The 25,345-nt window shown below is 38.6% G+C and overlaps 1 protein-coding gene across 3 annotated transcripts in view; it reads right to left on the bottom strand.

The window, feature by feature from the left end:
- Positions 1 to 4,094: 4,094 nt before the first annotated feature.
- PBRM1 (polybromo 1) overlaps positions 4,095 to 25,345 on the bottom strand; it is a 471,441-nt gene continuing 450,190 nt past the window's right edge. For all 3 annotated transcript variants that reach the window (XM_053721036.1, XM_053721037.1, XM_053721035.1), the window contains 3 exons: positions 20,361 to 20,431; positions 19,618 to 19,834; positions 4,095 to 4,648 (listed from right to left, as the gene is read on the bottom strand). In XM_053721036.1, the coding sequence (XP_053577011.1) occupies positions 4,476 to 4,648; positions 19,618 to 19,834; positions 20,361 to 20,431 (461 nt within the window). In that variant the 3' untranslated portion in view covers positions 4,095 to 4,475. The remainder of the gene's footprint in view (positions 4,649 to 19,617; positions 19,835 to 20,360; positions 20,432 to 25,345) is intronic.

The following is a 25,345-nucleotide window of genomic DNA, read 5'->3' as shown; positions in this document are numbered from 1 at the left end:
AGAGTAGGGCACCGAGAACCTTTGAAAATATTCTTGGAGCTGTTGCTAGGCCAAAAGGAAGAGCAACAAATTGGTAATGCTCGTCTAGAAAAGAGAATCTCAGGAACTGATAGTGAATATGAAGATAAGCATCCTGTAAGTCTATTGTGGACATATAATGCCCTTGCTGAACAAAAGGCAGAATAGTCCTTATAGTCACCATCTTGAAAGTTGGTACTCTTACATATTGATTCAAAATCTTTAGATCCAAAACTGTTCTGAATGAATTTTCTTTCTTTGGGACAATGAATAGATATGAATAAAACCCCAGGTCCTGTTCCTGAACTGGCATGATTACCCCTGATAACTCCAGGTCTGAAACACACTTCAGGAAAGCCTGAGCCTTTATTGGGTTCGCTGGAATGCGCGAGAGAAAAAATCTTTTCACAGGTGGTCTTACTCTGAATTCTATTCTGTACCCCTGAGAGACAATACTCAGAATCCAATGATTTTGGACCGAATTGATCCAAAAATCTTTGAAGAATTTTAATCTGCCCCCTACCAGCTGAGCTGGAATGAGGGCCGCACCTTCATGCGGACTTGAGGGCTGGCTTTGATCTCTTAAATGGCTTGGATTTATTCTAATTTGAGGAAGGCTTCCAATTGGAAACAGATTCCTTTGGGGAAGGATTAGAATTATGTTCCTTATGTTGAAAGGAACGAAACCGGTTAGAAGCTTTAGATTTACCTTTAAGTTTTTTATCCTGAGGCAAAAGACTCCCTTCCCCCCAGTGACAGTTAAAATTATTGAATCCAACTGAGAACCAAATAATTTATTACCTTAGAAAGAAAGAGAAATCAATCTGGACTTAGAAGTCATATCAGCATTCCAAGATTTGAGCCACAAAGCTCTTCTAGCTAAAATAGCTAAAGACATATATCTAACATCAATTTTGATGAAATTATTAGCATGTTGAATCAACTTAACAAAGCTAGACAAATCATGATCTGATACTTGTTGCGCTAAAGTTTCCAACCAAAAAGTTCAAGCAGCTGCAACCTCAGCCAAAGAAATTGAAGGCCTAAGAAGATGACCTGAATATAAATAACCCTTCCTTAGATAAGATTCAAGTTTCCTATCTAAAGGATCTTTAAAAGAGGTACTATCTTCCGTAGGAATAGTAGTACATTTAGCAAGAGTAGAGATAGCCCCATCAACCTTGGGAATCTTTTCCCAAAACTCCAATCTAACTGCTGGCAAAGGATACAATTTTTTAAACCTTGAAGAAGGAATAAAAGAAGTACCAGGCCTATTCCATTCTTTAGAAATCATATCAGAAATAGCACCAGGAATTGGAAAAACCTCTGGAATAACCACAGGAGGTTTATAAGCAGAATTTAAACGTTTACTAGTTTTAATATCAAGAGGACTAGTTTCCTCCATATCCAATGTAATTAACACTTCTTTTAATAAAGAATGAATATACTCCATTATAAATAAGAGGATTTGTTAGTGTCAATATCTGAGGCAGGATCTTCTGAATCAGATAGATCCTCATCAGAGAAGGATAAATCAGTATGTTGCCGGTCATTTGAAATTTCATCAACTCTATGAGAAGTTTTAAAAGACCTTTTACGTTTATTAGAAGGCAGGATGGCAGACAAAGCCTTCTGAATAGAATCAGAAATAAATTATTTTAAATTTACAGGTATATCATGTGCATTAGATGTTGAGGGAACAACAACAGGTAATTTACTACTACTGATGGATACATTTTCTGCATGTAAAAGTTTATCATGACAACTATTACAAACCACAGCTGGAGGTATAATCTCCACAGGTTTACAACAAATGCACTTAGCTTTGGTAGAACTGTTATCAGGCAGCTTGGATCCAACAGTGAATTCTGAGACAAGATCAGATTGAGACATCTTGCAAATGTAAGAGAAAAACAAAACAAAAAAAACCCCAACATATAAAACAAAATGATCAATTTCCTTATATGGCAGTTTCAGGAATGGGAAAAAATGCAAACAGCATAGTCCTCTGACATAGAAAAAGGCAAGAGGCAAATAGGAATGGGGTCTTAAAACATGAAAATATTTGGCGCCAAGTATGATGCACAACAAACAGAAAAATATTTTTTGGCGCCAAAAACAACACACTCGCGTCATAGATGACGCAACCTTGTGAAGGACTCAGCGTCAACTAAGACGCCGGAAATTATGAATTTGCGTCAACGAACATAACTTCACGGAAAAAAAATCTCATGCCAAGAATGACGCAATAAACTTCGGCTTTATGCGCCCTCGCAAGCCTAATTCTGCCCGCGAATTAAAAAGACAGTCAATTTGAAAAAAAAAAAAACACTATACCCCAGGTAAGAAATACATTTTCATAAAAAAGCATTTCCCAGATATGAAACTGACAGTCTGCAAAAAAGGAAATATACTGAAAACCTTAATAATGGCAAATATAAGTACAATACATATATTTAGAACTTAATATAAATACATAAAGTGCCAAACCATAGCTGAGAGTGTCTTAAGTAATGAAAACATACTTACCTGAAGACACCCATCCACATATAGCAGACTGCCAAACCAATACTGAAACAGTTATCAGTAGAGGTAATGGAATATGAGAGTATATCGTCGATCTGAAAAGGGAAATAGGAGATGAATCTCTACAACCATTAACAGAGAACCTATGAAATAGATCCCCGTGAGGAAAACCCTTGCATTCACATCCCTCTGACATTCACTGTACTCAGAGGAATCAGGCTTTAAAAAAAGCTGAGAAGCGCATATCAACGTAGAAATCTTAGCATAAACTTACTTAACCACCTCCATAGGAGGCAAAGTTTGTAAAACCGAATTGTGGGTGTGGTGAGGGGTGTATTTATAGGCATTTTGAGGTTTGGGAAACTTTGCCCCTCCTGGTAGGATTGTATATCCCATACGTCACTAGCTCATGGACTCTTGCCAAATACATGAAAGAAATGGACCAAATTAGAAAATTTAAACGGCACCCGACACCCCCAATGGCTGGGGCACTCACCACCTCCTATGAACCAGACACCGGCGGACCAGAATTTTTCCATCACCACACGGTAAGGAATGCGGAAATGGAGAGCTAAAACGTAACCACGCCCGGTAACCAGGTGAACTGTACAGTCCAGAAAGAGAGCGCCCGACCGTAAAAGCTGCATCACTTCCCAATGCCGTTATGTTCCACAAGCCATGAACCTACGTAACACTACACATAAGCAGGTTGAATAACATAAAAAACATGTTTAAAAAAAAAACCCTGTTCCATAACCCCCCTCAGGAGATATTAATCCTTGATTTTAAGATACAAAAGGAGCCCCACTGAGACCCTGAGTTATAGTTAGTCCCGAAAGGTGGTAGCCTCTCAGGAAAACAGTATTACAATACAATCATGATGAAAGTAAAATGAAACGATCTTACCGGAATCTACGCCGTGGAACAGGAACACAGCCCTTCAAGTGTGACAGATAGTAGCTTTGCGTCTGCCATGAACTTGAGAGAAGAAGCAGGCAGCAAAACTCGTTAACTATGATTGCTTGTGGAGCTGTTAATATGAGTCGGGATGGTTTCGCAGAAAGACTCTCCCTGCATCTCCGGACTCTAACTTTCATCCATGCTCTCACTGAGAGTGTGACAGGATTACTTAAAACTCCAAACCGAAGAGACTATCAAACTCCAAACCCTCCATAGGAGACTATCAAAAATTTCTGACACTTCTCTGCCAACCTCCTGGGACAAAAGGCAAAGGAGGACTGGGGGATGAGGGAAGTGGGAGGGGTATTTAAGCCTTTGGCTGGGGTGTCTTTGCCTCCTCCTGGTGGCCAGGTTCTGAATTCCCAAAAGTAATGAATGCAGCTGTGGACTCTTTCCATTTATGAAGAAAACACACCTTACATAGCATATTATCTTTTATCAAATCCCTTTCGCACTGCTTTATTTGTAATCGCTATGATTCTCCTCCATTAGAGACGCTGAACTGTAATATTTGCTTATCAAACCTGAAAAGCTTGTGCTTGTTGATCTTCTTAACAGGAGCAGAGAAACTTCACATGCAGGTAAACATATTTCATTGACAAAAGTTTAATTAAAATAATGGCAGTGTGTTGTACAACTGCTTTGTTTACTTTTCATACAATAGTTTACTACGATAAAAGCAGCATAATTTACTCATTGCCCTCAGGAAACAGCAAACATGAGACAATGCTCAAATTAGAACCAAAACATATGAAAAAACGTTTGTATTTGATGTCAACTTAAAATATAACAAACAAAAAAAACACACAAAATCAAAATAAGCTTATTAAAATGTCCATATATCAAAATGGTCTTACAATGTACATAAATGCAATAAAAATATCCTTCTGGTTACCCCAGTTACTAAAAACATCTATTGTTCCACAAAAACTCTATCTTTGTATCAAAGAAAAAAAAATGACTTCATGGCGCTAAACATTTTCAATATTGTATGCTTGACGGATGTTCAGAGTATCACGAAGCATCAGATCTCGAAGACGCCACAATGCATTTGCCATTGTCGTATGGGCTCCTTTGCTTTTTAACCAGTGTGTAGGAAGTCTGCTTTCCTGCTCTTTTGACAGATGGACATCTCGTCTTCTAGCTTTGTGGTGAAAAATAGGAATGAAAAAATCATATTGTTAAATGAACAGCAAGCATCTACCATTCATAAATAAAGAACACTTTTACAAATGTAAAAATATTTTTGCATGAAAAAGGTTAAAAGCTATTTAAATTAACAGGATGTGCATGTTTACAACTGTGATTTAAGGTTTAATTGGTCACTGGCTGATAAGAGAACACTCAGATTTATTGGTATACAGTGATGGGCCTTAAAAACAGTAGAGGAATACCTGTTTTATTAAAGTATTACATTTTAAAATGTCCTTTTTTAAATACAACAAAGAAAAAAGTTATTTTGAGCAGTGGCGTAGCGTTGGGGGGGCCACAGGGGCGGTTGCCCAGGGCGCAAAATTAAAGAGCCATCTCCTTATCATGAGGTGAGCTCTCCAGTCTCCACCACCGCTCTCACTGAGTGTCTCACATGCAGAGCTGGGAGGAAGTGATCATCCTGGTGGTTTGTGCCTGCACTTTTCATTCCTACCTCTAGATGTCACTGTTACGTTATAGCTCAATGTAAATAGTTACTGCGTTTCTCTCTAGACTTTTCCTGAGCTCTAGTGCAGTGTGAGACATAGCAGCAGACCTGATATAGGTGAGTCGCGCAGACGCCCATACTCTATATCGCGCAGACGCCCATACTCTATATCGCGCAGACGCCCATACTCTATATCGCGCAGACGCCCATACTCTATATCGCGCAGACGCCCATACTCTATAGCTATAAGATGAGAATATATATTTATACATGCAAGGTTCAATCTTATAAAAATAAAATCCACAAACTAAGTGTTACAAATAAACTTCAGACTAAAACTTTACATTAACACAACTGTTTTCCAATTTTTAAGCAGCAAACAAATTATTATAATTAAGCAAAACAAAACCACAAAGTTTTTGAAAAGAGGTAGAACTAGAAAAAGTTAGACTACCACTGTTTATAATCGTCCTGGCTGAGGCTGGTTCTCTTTTTGCAAGCTATTTTGCCTGCAGCAGAGAAGAGGCGCTTAGATGCGTTGAGGTGCCTGAGATGCATAAGTTGGGTTTTGCCAATTTCACCAAGGTGGGATATTTAACTTTGTTAGTCCACCAATGCAAGAGGCCTCTTAACAAAGTAAGCCTGGACATTCTAACATAAAAATATCTTGAATATTTATATGCAATGGAAAATAAAATAAGGGTAGGGAAAAAAAAAATCTAATTCACTCTTAAAATAACAGATATATGCTTATAGAGGTTTATTTGGTACATATTACAATTAAATAAAAATATAAAAAACATAATTTATGCTTACCTGATAAATTTATTTGTGTAATAGACGTTCCTTGATATTTTTATAAGATACCACCTTAGGTAAAAACCCAGGTTTGGTATGCAGAACTACCTTATCTGCATGGAAGATCAGATAAGGAGAATCACATTGTAAGGCAGATAACTCGGAAACTCTACGAGCCGAGGAAATAGCTACCAAAAAAAAGAACTTTCCAAGATATAAGTTTGATATCTATGGAATGAAGAGGTTCAAACGGAACCCCCTGAAGAACCTTAAGAACCAAATTTAAGCTCCAAGGTGGAGCAACAGGTTTAAACACAGGCTTGATTCTAGCTAAAGCCTGACAAAATGCCTGAACGTCTGGGACATCCGCCAGACGCTTGTGCAAAAGAATAGATAGCGCAGAAATCTGTCCCTTTAAGGAACTAGCTGACAATCCTTTCTCCAATCCTTCTTGGAGAAAAGATAATATCCTGGGAATCCTGACCTTACTCCATGAGTAGCCCTTCACACCAATAAAGCTATTTACGCCATATCTTATGATAGATTTTCCTGGTGACAGGCTTTCGTGCCTGAATTAAGGTATCAATGACTGACTCGGAGAAACCACGCTTTGATAAAATCAAGCGTTCAATCTCCAGGCAGTCAGTCTCAGAGAAATTAGATTTGGATGGTTGAAAGGCAGAGTCCATGGTGGAAAAGATGACATGTCCACTAGATCTGCATACCAAGTCCTGCGTGGCCACGCAGGCGCTATCAAGATCACTGATGCTCTCTCCTGCTTGAATTTGGCAATCAGACGAGGGAGCAGAGGAAACGGTGGAAACACATAAGCCAGGATGAAGGACCAAGGCGCTGCTAGAGCATCTATCAGCGTTGCCTTGGGGTCCCTGGACCAGGATCCATAACAAGGAAGCTTGGTGTTCTGGCGAGACGCCATGAGATCCAGTTCTGGTTTGTCCCAACCATGAGTCAATTGTGCAAACACCTCCGGATGGAGCTCCCACTCCCCCGGATGAAAAGTCTGACGACTTAGAAAATCCGCCTCCCAGTTCTCTACACCTGGGATATGGATAGCTGATAGGTGGCAAGAGTGAATCTCTGCCCAGCAAATTATCTTTGAGACTTCTTTCATCGCTAGGGAACTCCTTGTTCCCCCTTGATGGTTGATGTAAGCCACAGTCGTGATGTTGTCCGACTGAAATCTGATGAACCTCATTGTCGCTAGCTGAGGCCAAGCCTGAAGAGCATTGAATATCGCTCTTAGTTCCAGAAAGTTTATTGGAAGGAGTGACTCCTCCTGAGTCCACGATCCCTGAGCCTTCAGGGAGTTCCAGACTGAACCCCAACCTAGAAGGCTGGCATCTGTCGTTACAATTGTCCAATCTGGCCTGCGAAAGGTCATACCATTGGACAGATGGACCCGAGATAGCCACCAGAGAAGAGAATCCCTGGTCTCTTGATCCAGATTTAGTAGAGGGGAAAAATCTGTGTAATCCCCATTCCACTGACTGAGCATGCAGAGTTGCAGCAGTCTGAGATGTAGGCGTGCAAATGGCACTATGTCCATTGCCGCTACCATTAAGCCGATTACTTCCATGCACTGAGCCACCGAAGGGCGAGGAATGGAATAAAGAATACGGCAGGAATTTAGAAGTTTTGATAACCTGGACTCCGTCAGGTAAATTTTGATTTCTACAGAATCTATCAGAGTCCCTAGGAAGGAAACTCTTGTGAGGGGGGATAGAGAACTCTTTTCCTCGTTCACCTTCCACCCATGCGACCTCAGAAATGCCAACACTATGTCCGTATGAGACTTGGCAATTTGGAAGTTTGACGCCTGAATCAGGATGTCGTCTAAATAAGGGGCCACTGCTATGCCCCGCGGCCTTAGGACCGCCAGAAGCGACCCCAGAACCTTCGTAAAAATTCTTGGGGCTGTAGCTAACCCAAAGGGAAGAGCCACAAACTGGTAATGCCTGTCTAGGAAGGCAAACCTGAGAAACCGATGATGATCTTTGTGTATCGGAATGTGAAGATAAGCATCCTTTAAATCCACTGTAGTCATGTATTGACCCTCCTGGATCATAGGTAGGATGGGACGAATAGTCTCCATCTTGAATGATGGAACTCTGAGGAATTTGTTTAAGATCTTTAGATCCAAAATTGGTCTGAAGGTTCCCTCTTTTTTGGGAACCACAAACAGATTTGAGTAAAATCCCTGTCCCTGTTCCTCCTTTGGAACTGGATGGATCACTCCCATAACTAGGAGGTCTTGTACACAGTGTAAGAATGCCTCTCTCTTTATCTGGTTTGCAGATAATTGTGAAAGGTGAAATCTCCCTTTTGGGGGGGAAGCCTTGAAGTCCAGAAGATATCCCTGGGATATAATTTCCATGCCCAGGGATCCTGGACATCTCTTGCCCACGCCTGGGCGAAGAGCCAAAGTCTGCCACCTACTAGATCCGTTACCGGATAGGGGGCCGTTCCTTCATGCTGTCTTAGAGACAGCAGCAGGCTTTTTGGCCTGTTTACCCTTGTTCCAGGTCTGGTTAGGTCTCCAGACCGTCTTGGACTGAGCAAAAGTTCCCTCTTGTTTTGCATTAGAGGAAGTTGATGCCGCACTTGCCTTGAAATTTCGAAAGGCACGAAAATTAGACTGTTTGGCCCTTGATTTGGATCTATCCTGAGGAAGGGCATGACCTTTTCCTCCAGTGATATCAGCAATAATCTCCTTCAAACCAGGCCCGAATAGGGTCTGCCCCTTGAAGGGAATGTTAAGCAGCTTAGACTTTGAAGTAACGTCAGCTGACCATGATTTAAGCCATAGCGCTCTGCGCGCCTGCATAGCAAAACCAGAATTCTTAGCCGTTAGTTTAGTCAAATGAACAATGGCATTAGAAACAAAAGAATTGGCTAGCTTAAGTGCTCTAAGCTTGTCAAGTATGTCATCCAATGGAGTCACTACCTGTAAAGCCTCTTCCAGAGACTCAAACCAGAACGCCGCAGCAGCAGTGACAGGAGCAATGCATGCAAGGGGCTGTAGGATAAAACCTTGTTGAATAAACATTTTCTTAAGGTAACCCTCTAACTTTTTATCCATTGGATCTAAGAAAGCACAACTGTCCTCGACAGGGATAGTAGTGCGCTTTGCCAGAGTAGAAACTGCTCCCTCCACCTTAGGAACTATCTGCTATAAGTCCCGTGTGGTGGCGTCTATTGGAAACATTTTTCTAAAAATAGGAGGGGGAGAGAACGGCACACCTGATCTATCCCATTCCTTAGTAATAATTTATTTAAAACTTTTAGGTATTGGAAAAACATCAGTGCACACCGGCACTGCATAGTATTTATCCAGTGTACACAATTTCTCTGGCACTGCAATTGTATCACAATCATTCAGAGCAGCAGAAACCTCCCTGAGTAACACGCGGAGGTGTTCAAGCTTAAATTTAAATGTAGAGATATCAGAATCAGGTTTCTTCCCTGAGTCAGAAACATCACCCACAGAAAGAAGATCTCCTTCTTCAGCTTCTGCATATTGTGAGGCAGTATCAGACATAGCTCTTAAAGCGTCAGTATGCTCTGTATTTCGTCTAACTCCAGAGCTATCTCGCTTTCCTCTAAATTCAGGTAGTCTGGCTAATACCGCTGACAGTGTATTATCCATGACTGCCGCCATGTCTTGTAAAGTAAACGCTATCGGCGCCCTAGATGTACTTGGCGCCATATGAGCGCGAGTCCCTTGAGCGGGAGTCAAAGGGTCTGACATGTGGGGAGAGTTAGTCGGCATAACTTCCCCCTCGTCAGATTCCTCTGGTAATACATTTTTTAAAGACAGAATATGATCTTTTTTGCTTAAAGTGAAATCAGTACATTTGGTACACATTCTAAGAGGGGGTTCCACAATGGCTTTTAAACATAATGAACAAGGAGTTTCCTCTATGTCAGACATGTTTGTACAGACTAGCAATGAGACTAGCAAGCTTGGAAAACACTTTAAATCAAGTTAACAAGCAAATATAAGAAACGGTACTGTGCCTTTAAGAGAAACAAATTTTGTCAGAATTTGAAAAACAGTGAAAAAAGGCAGTAAATCAAACAAAATTTTTACAGTGTGTATAATAAGCTAACAGAGCATTGCACCCACTTGCAAATGGATGATTAACCCCTTAGTTCAAAAAACGATATAGACATTTTTTAACAGTCACACCAAACTGCCACAGCCTTGCTGTGGGCCTACCTTCCCCAACAAACGATTTTGGAAAGCATAAGAGCCCTTTAGAGATGTCCTATAGCATTCAGGGGACTCCTGGAGGAAGCTGGATGTCTCAGTCTGTAAAAGTTACTGCGCAAAAAAGCGTTAAATTAGGCCCCTCCCACTCATAGTAACACAGTGGAAAGCCTCAGGAAACTGTTTCTAGGCAAATTTAAGCCAGCCATGTGGAAAAAACTAGGCCCAAATAAAGTTTTATCCCCAAAGTATATATAAAAACGTTTAAACATGCCAGCAAACGTTTTATATTGTAAATATAAAAGAGTATTACCTCAGAAAGTAAGCATGATACCAGTCGCTATTAAATCACTGTATTCAGGCTTACCTTACATAAATTTGGCATCAGCAGCATTTTCTAGCATTCACATCTTCTAGAAAAATCTTAACTGCACATACCTCATAGCAGGATAACCTGCACGCCATTCCCCCGCTGAAGTTATCTCTCTCTTCAGTCATGTGTGAGAACAGCAATGGATCTTAGTTACAACCTGCTAAGATCATAGAAATCAAAGGGAGATTCTTCTATTTTTCTGCCTGGAACAAAATAGTACAACTCCGGTACCATTTAAAAATAATAAACTTTTGATTGAAGCAAAATAACAGCTACATTTCACCACTTCTCTCTTACTACCTCCATGTTTGTTGAGAGTTGCAAGAGAATGACTGGATATGGCAGTTAGGGGAGGAGCTATATAGCAGCTCTGCTGTGGGTGATCCTCTTGCAACTTCCTGTTGGGAAGGAGAATATCCCACAAGTAATGGATGATCCGTGGACTGGATACACCTTACAAGAGAAACAACAACAAAAAAAGTCAAAAGCTCTAAGGACTATATATCAATAACAGGACAAAGCCTTACACATTTATCTATACAATACATATAATCAGCAATAGCAAGAGATGCACTAATAATTGTGCAAACTGATAATAGTGCACATCAATTCAAATAACAAATCCCATCAATCTAGGGCTAGGTGAAATTAACAAGCTCAGCACTATATCATGCAAATGATGACTCCTATTTTATTTCTGGGTTGCACAAAAGCCAGGAGTAGTTCTAAATTTATACTGTCCCAAAAAAGTGAAAAAGTAAATGTCTGTAGACGTCATTTAGGCTAAAGGCAGAACCATAAAGCACTAATGTGCAGGAGCTCAGTGGAGTGAAGCAGCTGGTGCTGTGCACAGACCAACTAATTGCAAACCAACTAATCAATTATGAGATTCGTTGACAACTATTTTCATAATCGATTATTATCGATTATGTTGATTAGTTGTTGCAGCTCTAAACAATAGGAAACATTGGTGAAGAGAGAAGGATTTAAGACTGCAAGATAAGTGAATTAACATTCAAAAGTGAAAATGTATGCAAGAGGTACCAATGAGGTGTATGGGAGGGGTCTTTTTAGTATATTGTTCTACCTTTAAAAGATGTGTAGTGTATTATATATGAAGAGCAGTACCAAAAAAAGATTATGCTTACCTGATACATTTCTTTCATGATGGTGAGTCGATGAGTCTTCACGGACCACTAGGAGGCGGCAAAACACCCCAACACACCTTGATGAATAACCGGTTTAATTCTGATCAGAGCATGAGCAAAGGCCTGAAAGTAAGGAATTTTGTTATTTTTTTTAATGAAACAAAACAAAAGGATGAAATCTGACCCCTTCAGCAAACTGGCTGATATACCTTTACATAAGCCTTCCTGCAGGAACTCACAAATTCTAGGTATTCTAAAAGAATTCTGATAACATTTGCAAGAACACCACACAAAAAACCTTTTCCAGACCTTATGATAAATACGTCTGGTAAAAGGTTTCCTAGCCTAAATAATGGTAACAATACCTCACTGAAAAATCATTAAATGTTCTATTGCCATGCTGTCAAATTTAGAGTTTTGAGATTTTATTTAAGATGATCTTTTTTAGAGGAAGCCTCCAAGGTGGGCACAAGGATATGTGACCAGATCCGCAAACCAAATCCTGCAAGGCCACGCTGGAGCAATAAAAATAGCTGAGGCTTGTTCCTGGCTTACCCTTTGGATAGCAACAAAAACAGAGAAAAATGTAAATCAGGTCGAACAACAAAGGAACCACTAGGGTATCTATCAAACCAGAGGATATTGAGAGCAGCCCCAAATGTCTCACAATTTGGCAAAAAAAAGTTCTGATTCAGAGACTATTCCCCTGGGTGAAGAGACTAGCGACTGAGAAAGTCTGTCTCCCAATTGTTCACACCTGGAATGTGGATAGCAGAAATCCTCCAATTATGGCGCTCTGCCCAAATGATGATGCGGGACACATTCCTAATCTCTAATAAACTGCAAGTTCCTCCCCGATGACTGCATAAGCCGCTGCTGTAATGTTATCTGGAATCTAAAATTAGATTTGTGTCTGAGGTCAGGCCAACTTTGGAGAGCCCTCAAGATTGCACCGAGTTCCAGAATATTTATTGGTAACCTTGCCTCCTGAGAAGACCAAACTCCCTGCTGACTCTGAGATCCCCAGACTGCACCCCAACCTAACAGGCTGACATTTGTGGAGATTACTAAACACAATGGTCAAACAAAGGAGGAACCCTGAACCAAAGACTGGTGAGTCTGTCAACCAAGTCAGGGACTGTCTTGTCATGTGATATAACAGGATCCTATTTGACAGATCCTAGTAGTCCCCATTCCATTGAAGCAACATCTGCAACTGAAGCACCCAAAGATTAATTCTGGCATATTAAACTGCATCTGAGGCAGCCGCCATAAAGCCCACAACTTTCATGCACTGAGCAACGGAAGGAGAGGATTCAGCTGCAGAAGGGAAAAGGTTTGTTACAGCTTCAATCTGCTCTGATCTGTAAGAGACAAAAACAGTCATCAAATTGATAATGAACCCCAGAAAGAAAAGAGACACGGGTCAGAGTTAATGAGCTGTTAAAAAATACCCAGTCACTCTAACAGTGAGTACCTTTGTACTTTTGATCACCTTAAGGTCTGGTACAGTATCCTACAATACATCTTGTTATATTAACGTACAAGTCAATAACTCTTTGAGAGTACATGGTAGGGAATATAAAGATAAAATCATATGCCTCTACCAGATTTAGTTATTCTCTCCTGCACAACAAACATATTTTTTTGGCATTCCATCTTAGCCATCCTAAAAATATGGCATTGAAATATAATATAGTATCTTGGAATTTAGGATGTATAACCTCTCCTGTAAAAAGAAGAAGTAGAATATTACACTATCTTAATTCCATTCATACTGATATACCACTCCTACAAGAAACCGACTTATTCCAAAAAGAACACGACAAACTAAAAATACAATGGGTGGGACAAATTTTAAACACTCCAACAGAAGGCTGAGAGGGCTAGCAATAATGATCAAAAAAGGTCTTCCAGTAATATTCACTGACACAACTGTAGATGGTAAGGGAAGCTATGTCATCACTAATATACATATTGACTCAAAAACCTATTCGCTTGTAATGTATATGGTCCTAGCGTATACTGCCCCTCTTTTTGGCATGACTTGCAATCCCTTCTTGCACAACGCAGTGATTTGACGATCATTATGGGACACAATTTTAATCTAGCCCAGATGATTCCCGTCAATAGATTTTTTAAACCGCACACATACCAGAATCATGAGTAAACAAATTCAGAGACAAAAAGGGGAATCTAAACTTATTGTTGAATTTAAGGAAGGGCTGGGATTATTAGATCTTTGGAGATTACACAATCCAGACAAACGGGACTATATCTGTATCTCTAAATCTCATCATACTCTTTCCAGAATACACTATATCCTCACATCCTCTCTCATTACTCCCAACATAACCAGCTCTTCTATCAAACCAGTTACTCTTTCAAAACACGCCCTGATTTGTCTAACTCTATAACCTGTGAAACAGACCCCCGGGAAAAGGACCTGGAGATTCCCATCCTACCTATATAATAAAACAGATTTTAGGCAACTTCTCCTCTCTTACTGCTTAGATTTTACTAGTGATAATGCTCAACACAGAGATAACACAAAGATAACACAGATTTAATCTGGCATACATCAAAAGCTGTTATAAGAGGCAGGATCACTGCATACACTGCCCATATTAATATCTCAGCTAAAAACGTTACAACTCAATTGCTACATAATCTTACTGAAGCATATAACACATATTTGCACCACCCTATGGAGCAGCACAAACAAAAATATTATAATCTGAAGCAAGAGAGAGAGACACATTAAATTGCAGGATCAAGCATTTCATATGCATAGCCTGGGCAGGTTCTACCGTTACAGCAACAAAGCAAGGAAATTGTTAGCTAATATGGTAAGGATCACCACTCTTAAATCAAATATCCCCTCCATAAGGAAAGGTCAACATCTGTATACCAGTACTCCTGAATTGGTTCCTTTTTTTACCTCACTATATTCTAAGCAAAATATAAATGAACAAGATAAAACACTTTTTTTGGAGTAAAATAGCACCAAAATTGACTAACAGTGCTCCTCCTTAAATGCCGCCATTCAGACCCAGGAAGCCTTACAAGCTATTAAACATGCCAAAGTGGGGAAGGCTGCCGGACCTGATGGTCTCCGTATTGAACATTTTAAAATCCTTAGCAATGACATAGCTCCCACCTTATCTCAATTGTTTACTGGATACTTGTCGGGTCATTCAAATCCAGACCCCAGGTTTACCGATGCAAACATTTGCATATTACCCAAACCAGATAAACACCTATGTCTATCATATTCTTACAGAGCGATTACGCTTTTAAACAACGACTAAAAACTCTATGCAAAAATTTTAGCAGACAGATTGGCAAAAATTCTTCCATCAATAATACATTTTGATCAGACAAGGTTCATTAAAAAAATGATCATCTGTCGTCAATATTTGGAAAACATTTGCAATAATATCACATTACTGGAAAGCATATAATAAACCTCCCTGTTCTCACCTGCATTTAACAGGGTAAAATGTGACCACCTATACACTTCATTACTGAATTTTGGTATAACCAGAGACTTTTTCATGCAATACAACAACTCTATACTAATCCATCAGCATCCCTTGTCATAAACGGGGAGATCTCTCCAAAATTTCAGCTTCGCAGAGGGGCATGACAAGGTTGCCCATTGTCCCCTCTGCTCTTTAATATAAGTATTGAACCATTAGCAAATTACATCAGACAATACTGTCAATGTCTTTAAATTAACAATTATACTACTTACCTTTCCCTGTATGCTGATGATCTTTTACTTTATGTTAGTGACCCCCCCTCATAAATATACCTATACTACTAGACATTATGACCACATTTGGGGGCATCTCAAGGTATAAAATTAATATAGAGAAATCGGAGGTCACATGGCTCTGCAATTCAACCAAATGAACCTTACATCATACCAACCTTAAACCACCTCAGGCTCCTTTAAATATATAGGACTACACCTACATATCAATCCCAACCAATTATATTGCCTAAATATAATTAGTTCCATAGATAATATTTGAAGTCTGTTGCGAGGATAGCAAAATCTTCCACTCTCTTTACATGGCAGAATTCAGTTGTTGAAAATGACCGCCCTGCCTAAGATTTTATACCTCCTGCAAATGCTTCCCCTTCTAATAAATAACAGACATAAAGATTGTTTCATCTTTATTTGGCTATTTTATCTGGAATCAAACCAAACATAGGATTAATAAAACAAGGTTAGCAATGCCTATGCAAATGGGTTTTTTTAAATTGCCAAATATCCAATGGTATAATTGGGTGACTTTAGTTAAAATAGTCCTGGGATGGTTGGTACACTCCGATTATTTTTGCCCCCCTACTAAAAGAGAAATGGTGAAACCATATCAATTATCTTTCCATCCACATGCCAATTTATCTACTCTTCCCCCACACATTGCTCAAAACATCTTATTCAGAGACTCTATTAAAGCTTAGAAAAAATCACGCAAACTTTGGGACCGCCAAATACCTTGCTATACAGGGCAACCCAAATTTTTTGCCAGGTTACACCACGACAGTCTTCCAGATAAGGGAATCACATAATCTTACTACGGTAATACAACTATTAGACCCTATTTCACTTCACATTCTACCTTTTCTGACTCTTCAGGAAAAATTTAATATACCGACTACCACTAAATTTACATATTTCCAATGCCTTCATTATGTTTGATCCCTTCTTTCTACGGCAAGATTACTGTAACAATATCCAACATTGATAGGCTATGTATCATAACTAAACAAGATTCCCACTCTATAAAACCCATTTACAATATGATAGTAGCTCACTATAAGCCACCTTCATTGCAGAAAATACAGGCTAAATGGCAAGGGATGAGGAATATTACGATGAACTTGGAGGAATTGACCGCTAGTTTTACATTAGTAGGAAAAGCCACACTTTCAGCATACCTCAGGGAATCCCACATTAAAATAATTCACCAAGCCTACATCACACCTAAAATGTGTACAAAATTGATAAATGTTACAAATGCTCAGTTCCTTCTCCAGATTTAATACATTTACTTTGGGACTGTCCAAAGATACAAAGATTGTGGGGAAATGTCACAATCTGGCTCTCAAAAATCATTAAATCCAACATTAAATTATCAGCAAAAAACATCCCGTTTCTCCATGATATGGCATAACACTATTCGCTGTTGTAATTGTCTAAACTTAGTGAAACTTATGGTTAGGAAGTTAATTTTTAAATACTGGGTCTCACACAAAGTTCCTCCTTTAAAGAAACTAGTCAATGCCATGCAATCCCAACTGTTCATTGAACAAGCAGATGTTTAGGGTAACCTAGACATGAGAATAAAGGCATTTATTCATAAGTGGGAACCCTTTTTATTGTTTATTCCAAAAGGACTAAGACAGAGTCTTACAACCCTTAGAAAACTCAGTATTCACTCTTAATGAAAATTTACAGGGCAAATGGTGTCTTTCATTAGACAACCCAATCTAAGCAAATATCAACAGTATAATGTTGCATTAGTAGGTCATAAAAATTCAATTTATCATTCTTTTTTTAAATATACAGACCTTGTATATGTAGCATGTTAATGTTAGGCAATAGATTCAGGTTATATGTAGTTTGTGGTATATAACCATCTGGTCAAGTTTATTCACGGAGTGGGCAATAGATTCAGGTTATTTGTAGTTTGTAGTATACAACTATCTGGTCAAGTTTATTTACGGAGTGTGCTATTTTTAGCTCTCCTTCTTTAAAAAATGTTAAGTGCTACATTAGGGGTAGGTGAAGTCTTTTTCTTTTGTATATAGTCTTAATCACAGACCACTTCGCATAACAGCTACATTGCTGTAATCATAACTAGTTTAATTACAGTTTGTGCTATAACTTATTGTTTTGTTATAAAATTATGAAAATAGATCCACACCTCAATATGCTAAGTAGATAAACCAGTTTTGTTACACGGGCATCATATTTGTATCATGCAGTATTGCAAGACTATTATAATAGACAAACTTAAAGATGTCAGATTCCTTACTGTATGTGTTGGTTCTTTTTTTGCTATAAATAAAATATTTAAAAAAAATCTCATGTCCTATCTAAATCATAAAAGTTTAATTTTGACTAGACTGCCCCTTTAACTTATAACAACTGCAATTAAATAAAGTTATACTAACTTTAAGACTGTAGCTAGCCTAGTAGCCTGCTGACTAAAGTCCAGATTTGCACCTCCATAATAAGGAAAATGATGGGTGGAGTTTTTATTACAAGATGTTTACTAACCCTTTAATAAAAATCTTACTCTTCAGAAAGACTTCAGCAACAAAAGGAGCAGTTGAGGAATTTAAAAAACGAAAGTGAAATAGCCAAGTTATTAACGGTAACTGCTGCGCTAATTCAGTGCACATAAAAACATAAAACATACAAAGAGACCCCCCCTGACATTTCCAAACAGTTGAATCCCCTTTACTGTGTATATAACAGAGGGTATAAATGTTGCATTGAGATGTAACTCCAGGTGAATTTATAGTTTCCATAATTACTAGATTAAGTATGAAATGACTAAGTAATAAAGATCTGTCTGTATATGATTTATGTGTCCCCTGGCTGTAATGTGCCTCAAAAATGGCGTACATACTAATAGCAGAAAATAATGCTTAGAGTAGAGAGATTATCTGTGTCAGCAACAGCAGAGAATACCACAAAGAGTACAATGAAGAGCCAACAGGAGGAGGCTAAGGATCAATTCCCGCAACAGCTGTGGCAGACAAATCCAACAGGAGACAGCACCTGTGGTAGGCTAGTGATAAACTCCCGGAGGAGAATTACATTCACTGCCTAAGTACTCTGATACTCCCCTCTATGCAAACCCTTATTTTGTGCATGAAGAAACTTGATCACCTAACCTCTTCACCTTCCTCCTTAGAGGCAAATAAAAAAATCAGGAAGGTGGGAGGGATAAAGTGTTCTTAGAGCTTTGGGAATCTTGCCTCCTCCTAGTGGCCAGGAGTTGAATCCCAGGAGTACTGGCTTGTGGATTCTCACCACCTTATGAAAGAAACATACCGTGTACATCTCAGAAGCAACTGCTGAGGGCGCTAAGCTGACCACCATAAATATAAAGCAGCAGTAAACTGCTAGTTTAAGGTGTATAAGTCCCCACACTAAAAGCCGGTGGAGGGTGCAGATATTCTCAACAACTTTGTCCACTGTGCTTAACTCAGCTGCAGCAACTTGCTTCCAATAGACATCCTAGACAGTGCGAGCACAATGCCAGGGATCTAAATCAGTAACAGCATCAACAACCAACATTTCACCTGGGTAGTGCTCCACAAGGAACAGCTCACTTTTTGTGGTGAGGGGTGTATTTATAGGCATTTTGAGTTTTGGGAAACTTTGCCCCTCCTGGTAGGATTGTATATCCCATACGTCACTAGCTCATGGACTCTTGCCAATTACATGATAGAAAAGTGGATTGGTGGACAAACCCACATATCATCTGGGAGGCATGCAACATTTTTTCATTGAGAAAAGACCTTTCACTTCCTGGCTGATAACTCCTTGGCTGCCCCTCTGAATGACAGGTTTCTGTTAGAAGGAAACAGGCCTCAGATAAGTTACAGGATCCCTTTTCAACAATGAGTAGATCTTGTACTTCACTTTCACCTAATTTCTCACAAAAGAGATAAAATAAAATGACTGAGGCTCATGTGAAGTGGGAGGGATTTAAAGTTTTTGGTGTGTTGGGGTGTCTTTGTCTCTTCCTAGTGGTCAGGAGGGTAATATTCCACAAGTGAAGACTCTTGGATTCTCACCATCTGATGAAAGAAACTAAGTTTTTCAATTTATCTTGGTCATTGTTACTTTGTCGACAATTTAAAAAGGTTTTTTAATTAAATATATTCTTACCTGTCAGTGTGTGGTCCCATTTGCTAATACAATTAGATTCTGCTGTTAGTCCTTCAATGTATTTTAGGTAGGCTTCAGAATGAAGTAACCTTTGTGTCCTTGGTGGAGGCGCAACAAACACTGGCGTTGAGGGCTGCTGTACAACAGGTTGACTACCTGGAATTTGTCCTGGGTAAGGGGGTGGTGCCTGCTGACCTTGAGGAACAAGAATCCCCATCTAAAATAAAATACAACAGGACTCGTCATGGTATATATCATATCCAAAAACATGAGCATTTTCTACCTTTACAAATGCCTGAGCAACATGGTTCACAAAAAGAAAAGGGGGGGGGGATACATTTTGGCCTGAAAAGAGAGCTTTTATAATGTAAATGGAACGTAAATGCCTTTTCTCAACTTTAATTTTGTTGTTACAAAATTGACAAAAAACATCTTTTGTAATCTGAATAAACCTTTGTTTCATTGAAATCTAAAACCTGGCAAGCATTTATGCACGGCCATACTTCACATCTACAGCAAACAAACCAAGACAGCTATATACCAGGCAAACATGAATATATTACAATGCATCCATGCCAATGATATCATATTTCCAGTTTGTGGTGGGATGTTATGCTCAGAAGAACAAATATTAATTTATTGTAACCCAAAAGACAATAAACTAACCAAAGACTACACACTGCTGCCTTGGAGGAAAATCTATCACCAAATACTGCCCTGGTCAACATGTAAGAAATTCTTACCTGTTGGTTATAATGATTGTTTCCAGTGGAGGCTGATCCGACCATGGAAGGTACTCCTGGAGCCATAACTCCTACAGAAAAGGGTATTGAATAAAATAAATTTAAATAGTTATTCTTAAAAATAAAAATACCAATCTAAATTACGTTACATTGTTAAACTAACATTAAAGGGACATTAAACACTTTAAGATGGTAATATAAAATGATAAATCGTATGTATGTGTGTATATATATATATATATATATATATATATATATATATATATATATATATATATATATATACACACATACATACACACACATACTCTGCATGTTGCACATACTCTGCAATATACTTTCATTATTTATTATGTCCCCTTTACCTGTAATTCCATTCTGAAATTTTGAGCTTTTAGTTCCTGTTAGAAATGGAAGTGCAGACCACTGTTATATTCCACGCAGCCATTAGCTGCACACTCTAGTGACCTATTTATAACTTTCCCTAATTGGCCACAGCAGAGAAGGTAACCTAAGTTACAACATGGCAGCTCACATTGTTTTATAGTCACTAAAATGTTACACTTAGCTAATAAAAGTTTTAAAAATACATATACATGTTATTCTCAGACTAATCTTTCCTTTGAATGAATCATTCTATCTAGAATTTATTTAGTGTTTAATCTCCCTTTAAACAGCATATGACAATACTTATTGCTTGTATAGTGAAATAAAGCTAGACAGAGTGATTGTAAATGTAAATAAACTTATTTGCATATAGTAGATCTGAATGATGTGCAAGAGGTGTTAAAACAAACAAAATCATAGCTACTTTCCACTCTGCTCCCTGCCTGCCTAGCAAACCATTTTTTTTTTATTCTTATGCAGAAGCCGTCACTGCCAATGTGAAGGCACAGCTCATTAGTAATAATGAGAGCAACCTCTAGCCTAGGACTAATTGTGCAGCACGAACAATTTGGTTTATCCATATATAGAGGGGGTTTCACTGCTTTTTATACATCACTACCCTGCAGAAAGGAATGGGGTGAAGGGAACATATAATCAGTAGGACACTTATAATCCTATATTTAAAAAAATCATAACACTTTAATAAAAAAATAAGCTTTAAAGCAGCTTGAAGTTCATAGTTTCAAAAGTGTTTCTTTAACCCCTTCACTACTGGGACTTTCAGAGAAAAACTTGCCCAAAATACCGGAGAATTTTCAGCATTTTTGCTATCACTCCATTTAAACAGTAATAGAGCCTTGTTTTTTTTATTTACCTCTCAAAACTATATAATTTTTTAAGTAGACAACCCAATGTATTAATCTAGGCCCATTTTGGTATATTTCATGCCACCATTTCACTGCCAAATGCGATCAAATAAATGTTTTTTTTTTTTTTTTACAAACTTTGGGTTTCTCACTGAAATTATTTACATACTGCTTGTGCAATCATGGCACAAATGGTTGTAAAAGCATCTTTGGGATCCCCTGACATATATGGCTTTGCCATTGCTTTTTGGTGATTAGAAGGTCGTTAATTGCAGCTGTGCACCACACTTCTATTATTCCTGGCAGTGAAGGGTTTAATTAGGTAGCTTAATAGGTTAATGTTAGCTTTAGTGTAAAGATTAGCCTCCTAACTGACAACCCCCCCCCCCCCCGATTCCTCCCAAACAGCTCTCATCCCTCCCCCAACCCCCACTGGTCACCCCCATCTTAAGTACTGGCAAACAGTCTGCCAACAAAAAAAACAACTTTTTTTTTTTTTTTTTTATGCATTTTGACAGTTTTTCACCACTAGAGGTTGTTAGTTCATGTGTGTCATATAGATAAAATTGAGCTTATGTACGTGAAGTTACCTAGGAGTAAGCCCTGACTGGCTAAAATGCAAGTCTGTCAAAAGAACTGAAATAAGGGAGCAGTTTGCAGAGGCTTAGATACAAGTTAATCACATAGGTAAAAAGTGTATTATAACTGTTGGTTATGCAAAACTGGAGAATGGGTAATAAAGGAATTATCTATATTTTTAAACAACAACAATTCTGGTGTTGACTGTACCTTTAACACAGTATTATCAATCAACCTGTCATATACTAAGCAGGCTGGCTAAATAATATGAACACTACATTAGAAATTGATCATTGTAGTGTGCTTCCAAATGAAAATGCTGGGAATATGAGTGATCTCATAAAGTAGGATTCTTAGCGGAAAGCTAATGATAGATTCCTAGAATGTCCAACCATCTTGACCCGCTGACAGCAGGACAAAACCAAGACTTGAGAGGGTTAGAGAATCATATAGCTAAGAGCAAATGTTTATTACTGAATAGTCAAATATCATAAGGATTGTAGGGAGTAGTAAGGTAGCCCAAAGAGACACTCTCATATAATTATTATTGGGTTGTAAACTTAAAAAAATATATATAGTTTTGACAGGTAAATAAAAAAAGGCTCTATTTATGGTAGAATGGAGCGATAGCAAAAATGCTAAAAATTCTCCAGTATTTTGGGCAATTTTTTCTCAGAAAGTCCCGGTAGTGAAGGGGTTAAACAACTAATGAAACTATAAAATATACATCTGCATGTTATTCTCAGACTAATCTTTTCTTTGAATGCATCATTCTAGCTAGCATTTATTTAGTGTTTAATGTCCCTTTAATGTGGGCCCTGAAGATTGCACGGAGTTCGAAGATGTTGATTGGTAAACTCGCCTTCTGAGCGGACCAAACCCCTGTACTCTCCGCAGGGCCGGTGCTAAGATTTTTGGCTACACAGGCAAAAATACAATTTGCCCCCCCCTTCCAAAAGAAAATGATATACCCTGCCATTACTGCATCTTAACAAAATGTTCTAGTAATGTGTAATAGCTGTAAAGGTTAATTTCTGCATGACAATAAGCAAAAGTGGTGGATCTGCACAACATAGCAGGTAACAAAATTTACCTGCTCTCACACACATACATATTTACACATACATACATATATACTTTCACACACACACACTCATAGAGTGTGACTTTTGTTTTATATTCTTTCAAAAACATAATTTATGTAAGAACTTACCTGATAAATTCATTTCTTTCATATTAGCAAGAGTCCATGAGCTAGTGACGTATGGGATATACATTCCTACCAGGAGGGGCAAAGTTTCCCAAACCTCAAAATGCCTATAAATACACCCCTCACCACACCCACAATTCAGTTTAACGAATAGCCAAGAAGTGGGGTGATAAGAAAAAAAGTGCGAAAGCATATAAAATAAGGAATTGGATAATTGTGCTTTATACAAAATCATAACCACCACAAAAAAAGGGCGGGCCTCATGGACTCTTGCTAATATGAAAGAAATGAATTTATCAGGTAAGTTCTTACATAAATTATGTTTTCTTTCATGTAATTAGCAAGAGTCCATGAGCTAGTGACGTATGGGATAATGACTACCCAAGAAGTGGATCTTTCCACACAAGAGTCACTAGAGAGGGAGGGATAAAATAAAGACAGCCAATTCCTGCTGAAAAATCCACACCCAAAATAAAGTTTAACGAAAAACATAAGCAGAAGATTCAAACTGAAACCGCTGCCTGAAGTACTTTTCTACCAAAGACTGCTTCAGAAGAAGAAAATACATCAAAATGGTAGAATTTAGTAAAAGTATGCAAAGAGGACCAAGTAGCTGCTTTGCAGATCTGGTCAACCGAAGCTTCATTCCTAAACGCCCAGGAAGTAGAAACTGACCTAGTAGAATGAGCTGTAATTCTCTGAGGCGGAGTCTTACCCGACTCAACATAAGCAAGATGAATTAAAGATTTCAACCAAGATGCCAAAGAAATGGCAGAAGCTTTCTGGCCTTTTCTAGAACCGGAAAAGATAACAAATAGACTAGAAGTCTTACGAAAAGATTTCGTAGCTTCAACATAATATTTCAAAGCTCTAACAACATCTAAAGAATGCAACGATTTCTCCTTAGAATTCTTAGGATTAGGACATAATGAAGGAACCACAATTTCTCTACTAATGTTGTTGGAATTCACAACTTTAGGTAAAAATTCAAAAGAAGTTCGCAACACCGCCTTATCCTGATGAAAAATCAGAAAAGGAGACTCACAAGAAAGAGCAGATAATTCAGAAACTCTTCTGGCAGAAGAGATGGCCAAAAGGAACAAAACTTTCCAAGAAAGTAATTTAATGTCCAATGAAAGCATGGGTTCAAACGGAGGAGCTTGAAGAGCTCCAAGAACCAAATTCAAACTCCAAGGAGGAGAAATAGACTTAATGACAGGTTTTATACGAACCAAAGCTTGTACAAAACAATGAATATCAGGAAGAATAGCAATCTTTCTGTGAAAAAGAACAGAAAGAGCAGAGATTTGTCCTTTCAAAGAACTTGCGGACAAACCCTTATCTAAACCATCCTGAAGGAACTGTAAAATTCTCGGTATTCTAAAAGAATGCCAGGAAAAATGATGAGAAAGACACCAAGAAATATAAGTCTTCCAGACTCTATAATATATCTCTCGAGATACAGATTTACGAGCCTGTAACATAGTATTAATCACAGAGTCAGAGAAACCTCTTTGACCAAGAATCAAGCGTTCAATCTCCATACCTTTAAATTTAAGGATTTCAGATCCTGATGGAAAAAAGGACCTTGTGACAGAAGGTCTGGTCTTAACGGAAGAGTCCACGGTTGGCAAGAGGCCATCCGGACAAGATCCGCATACCAAAACCTGTGAGGCCATGCCGGAGCTACCAGGAGAACAAACGAGCATTCCTTCAGAATCTTGGAGATTACTCTTGGAAGAAGAACTAGAGGCGGAAAGATATAGGCAGGATGATACTTCCAGGGAAGTGATAATGCATCCACTGCCTCCGCCTGAGGATCCCGGGATCTGGACAGATACCTGGGAAGTTTCTTGTTTAGATGGGACGCCATCAGATCTATTTCTGGAAGTTCCCACATTTGAACAATCTGAAGAAATACCTCTGGGTGAAGAGACCATTCG

The sequence above is a fragment of the Bombina bombina genome, chromosome 7 (genome assembly GCF_027579735.1).
Source record: "Bombina bombina isolate aBomBom1 chromosome 7, aBomBom1.pri, whole genome shotgun sequence".
Classification (NCBI taxonomy): Eukaryota; Metazoa; Chordata; class Amphibia; order Anura; family Bombinatoridae; genus Bombina; species Bombina bombina.
This window is presented reverse-complemented; position numbering and strand designations above follow the sequence as displayed.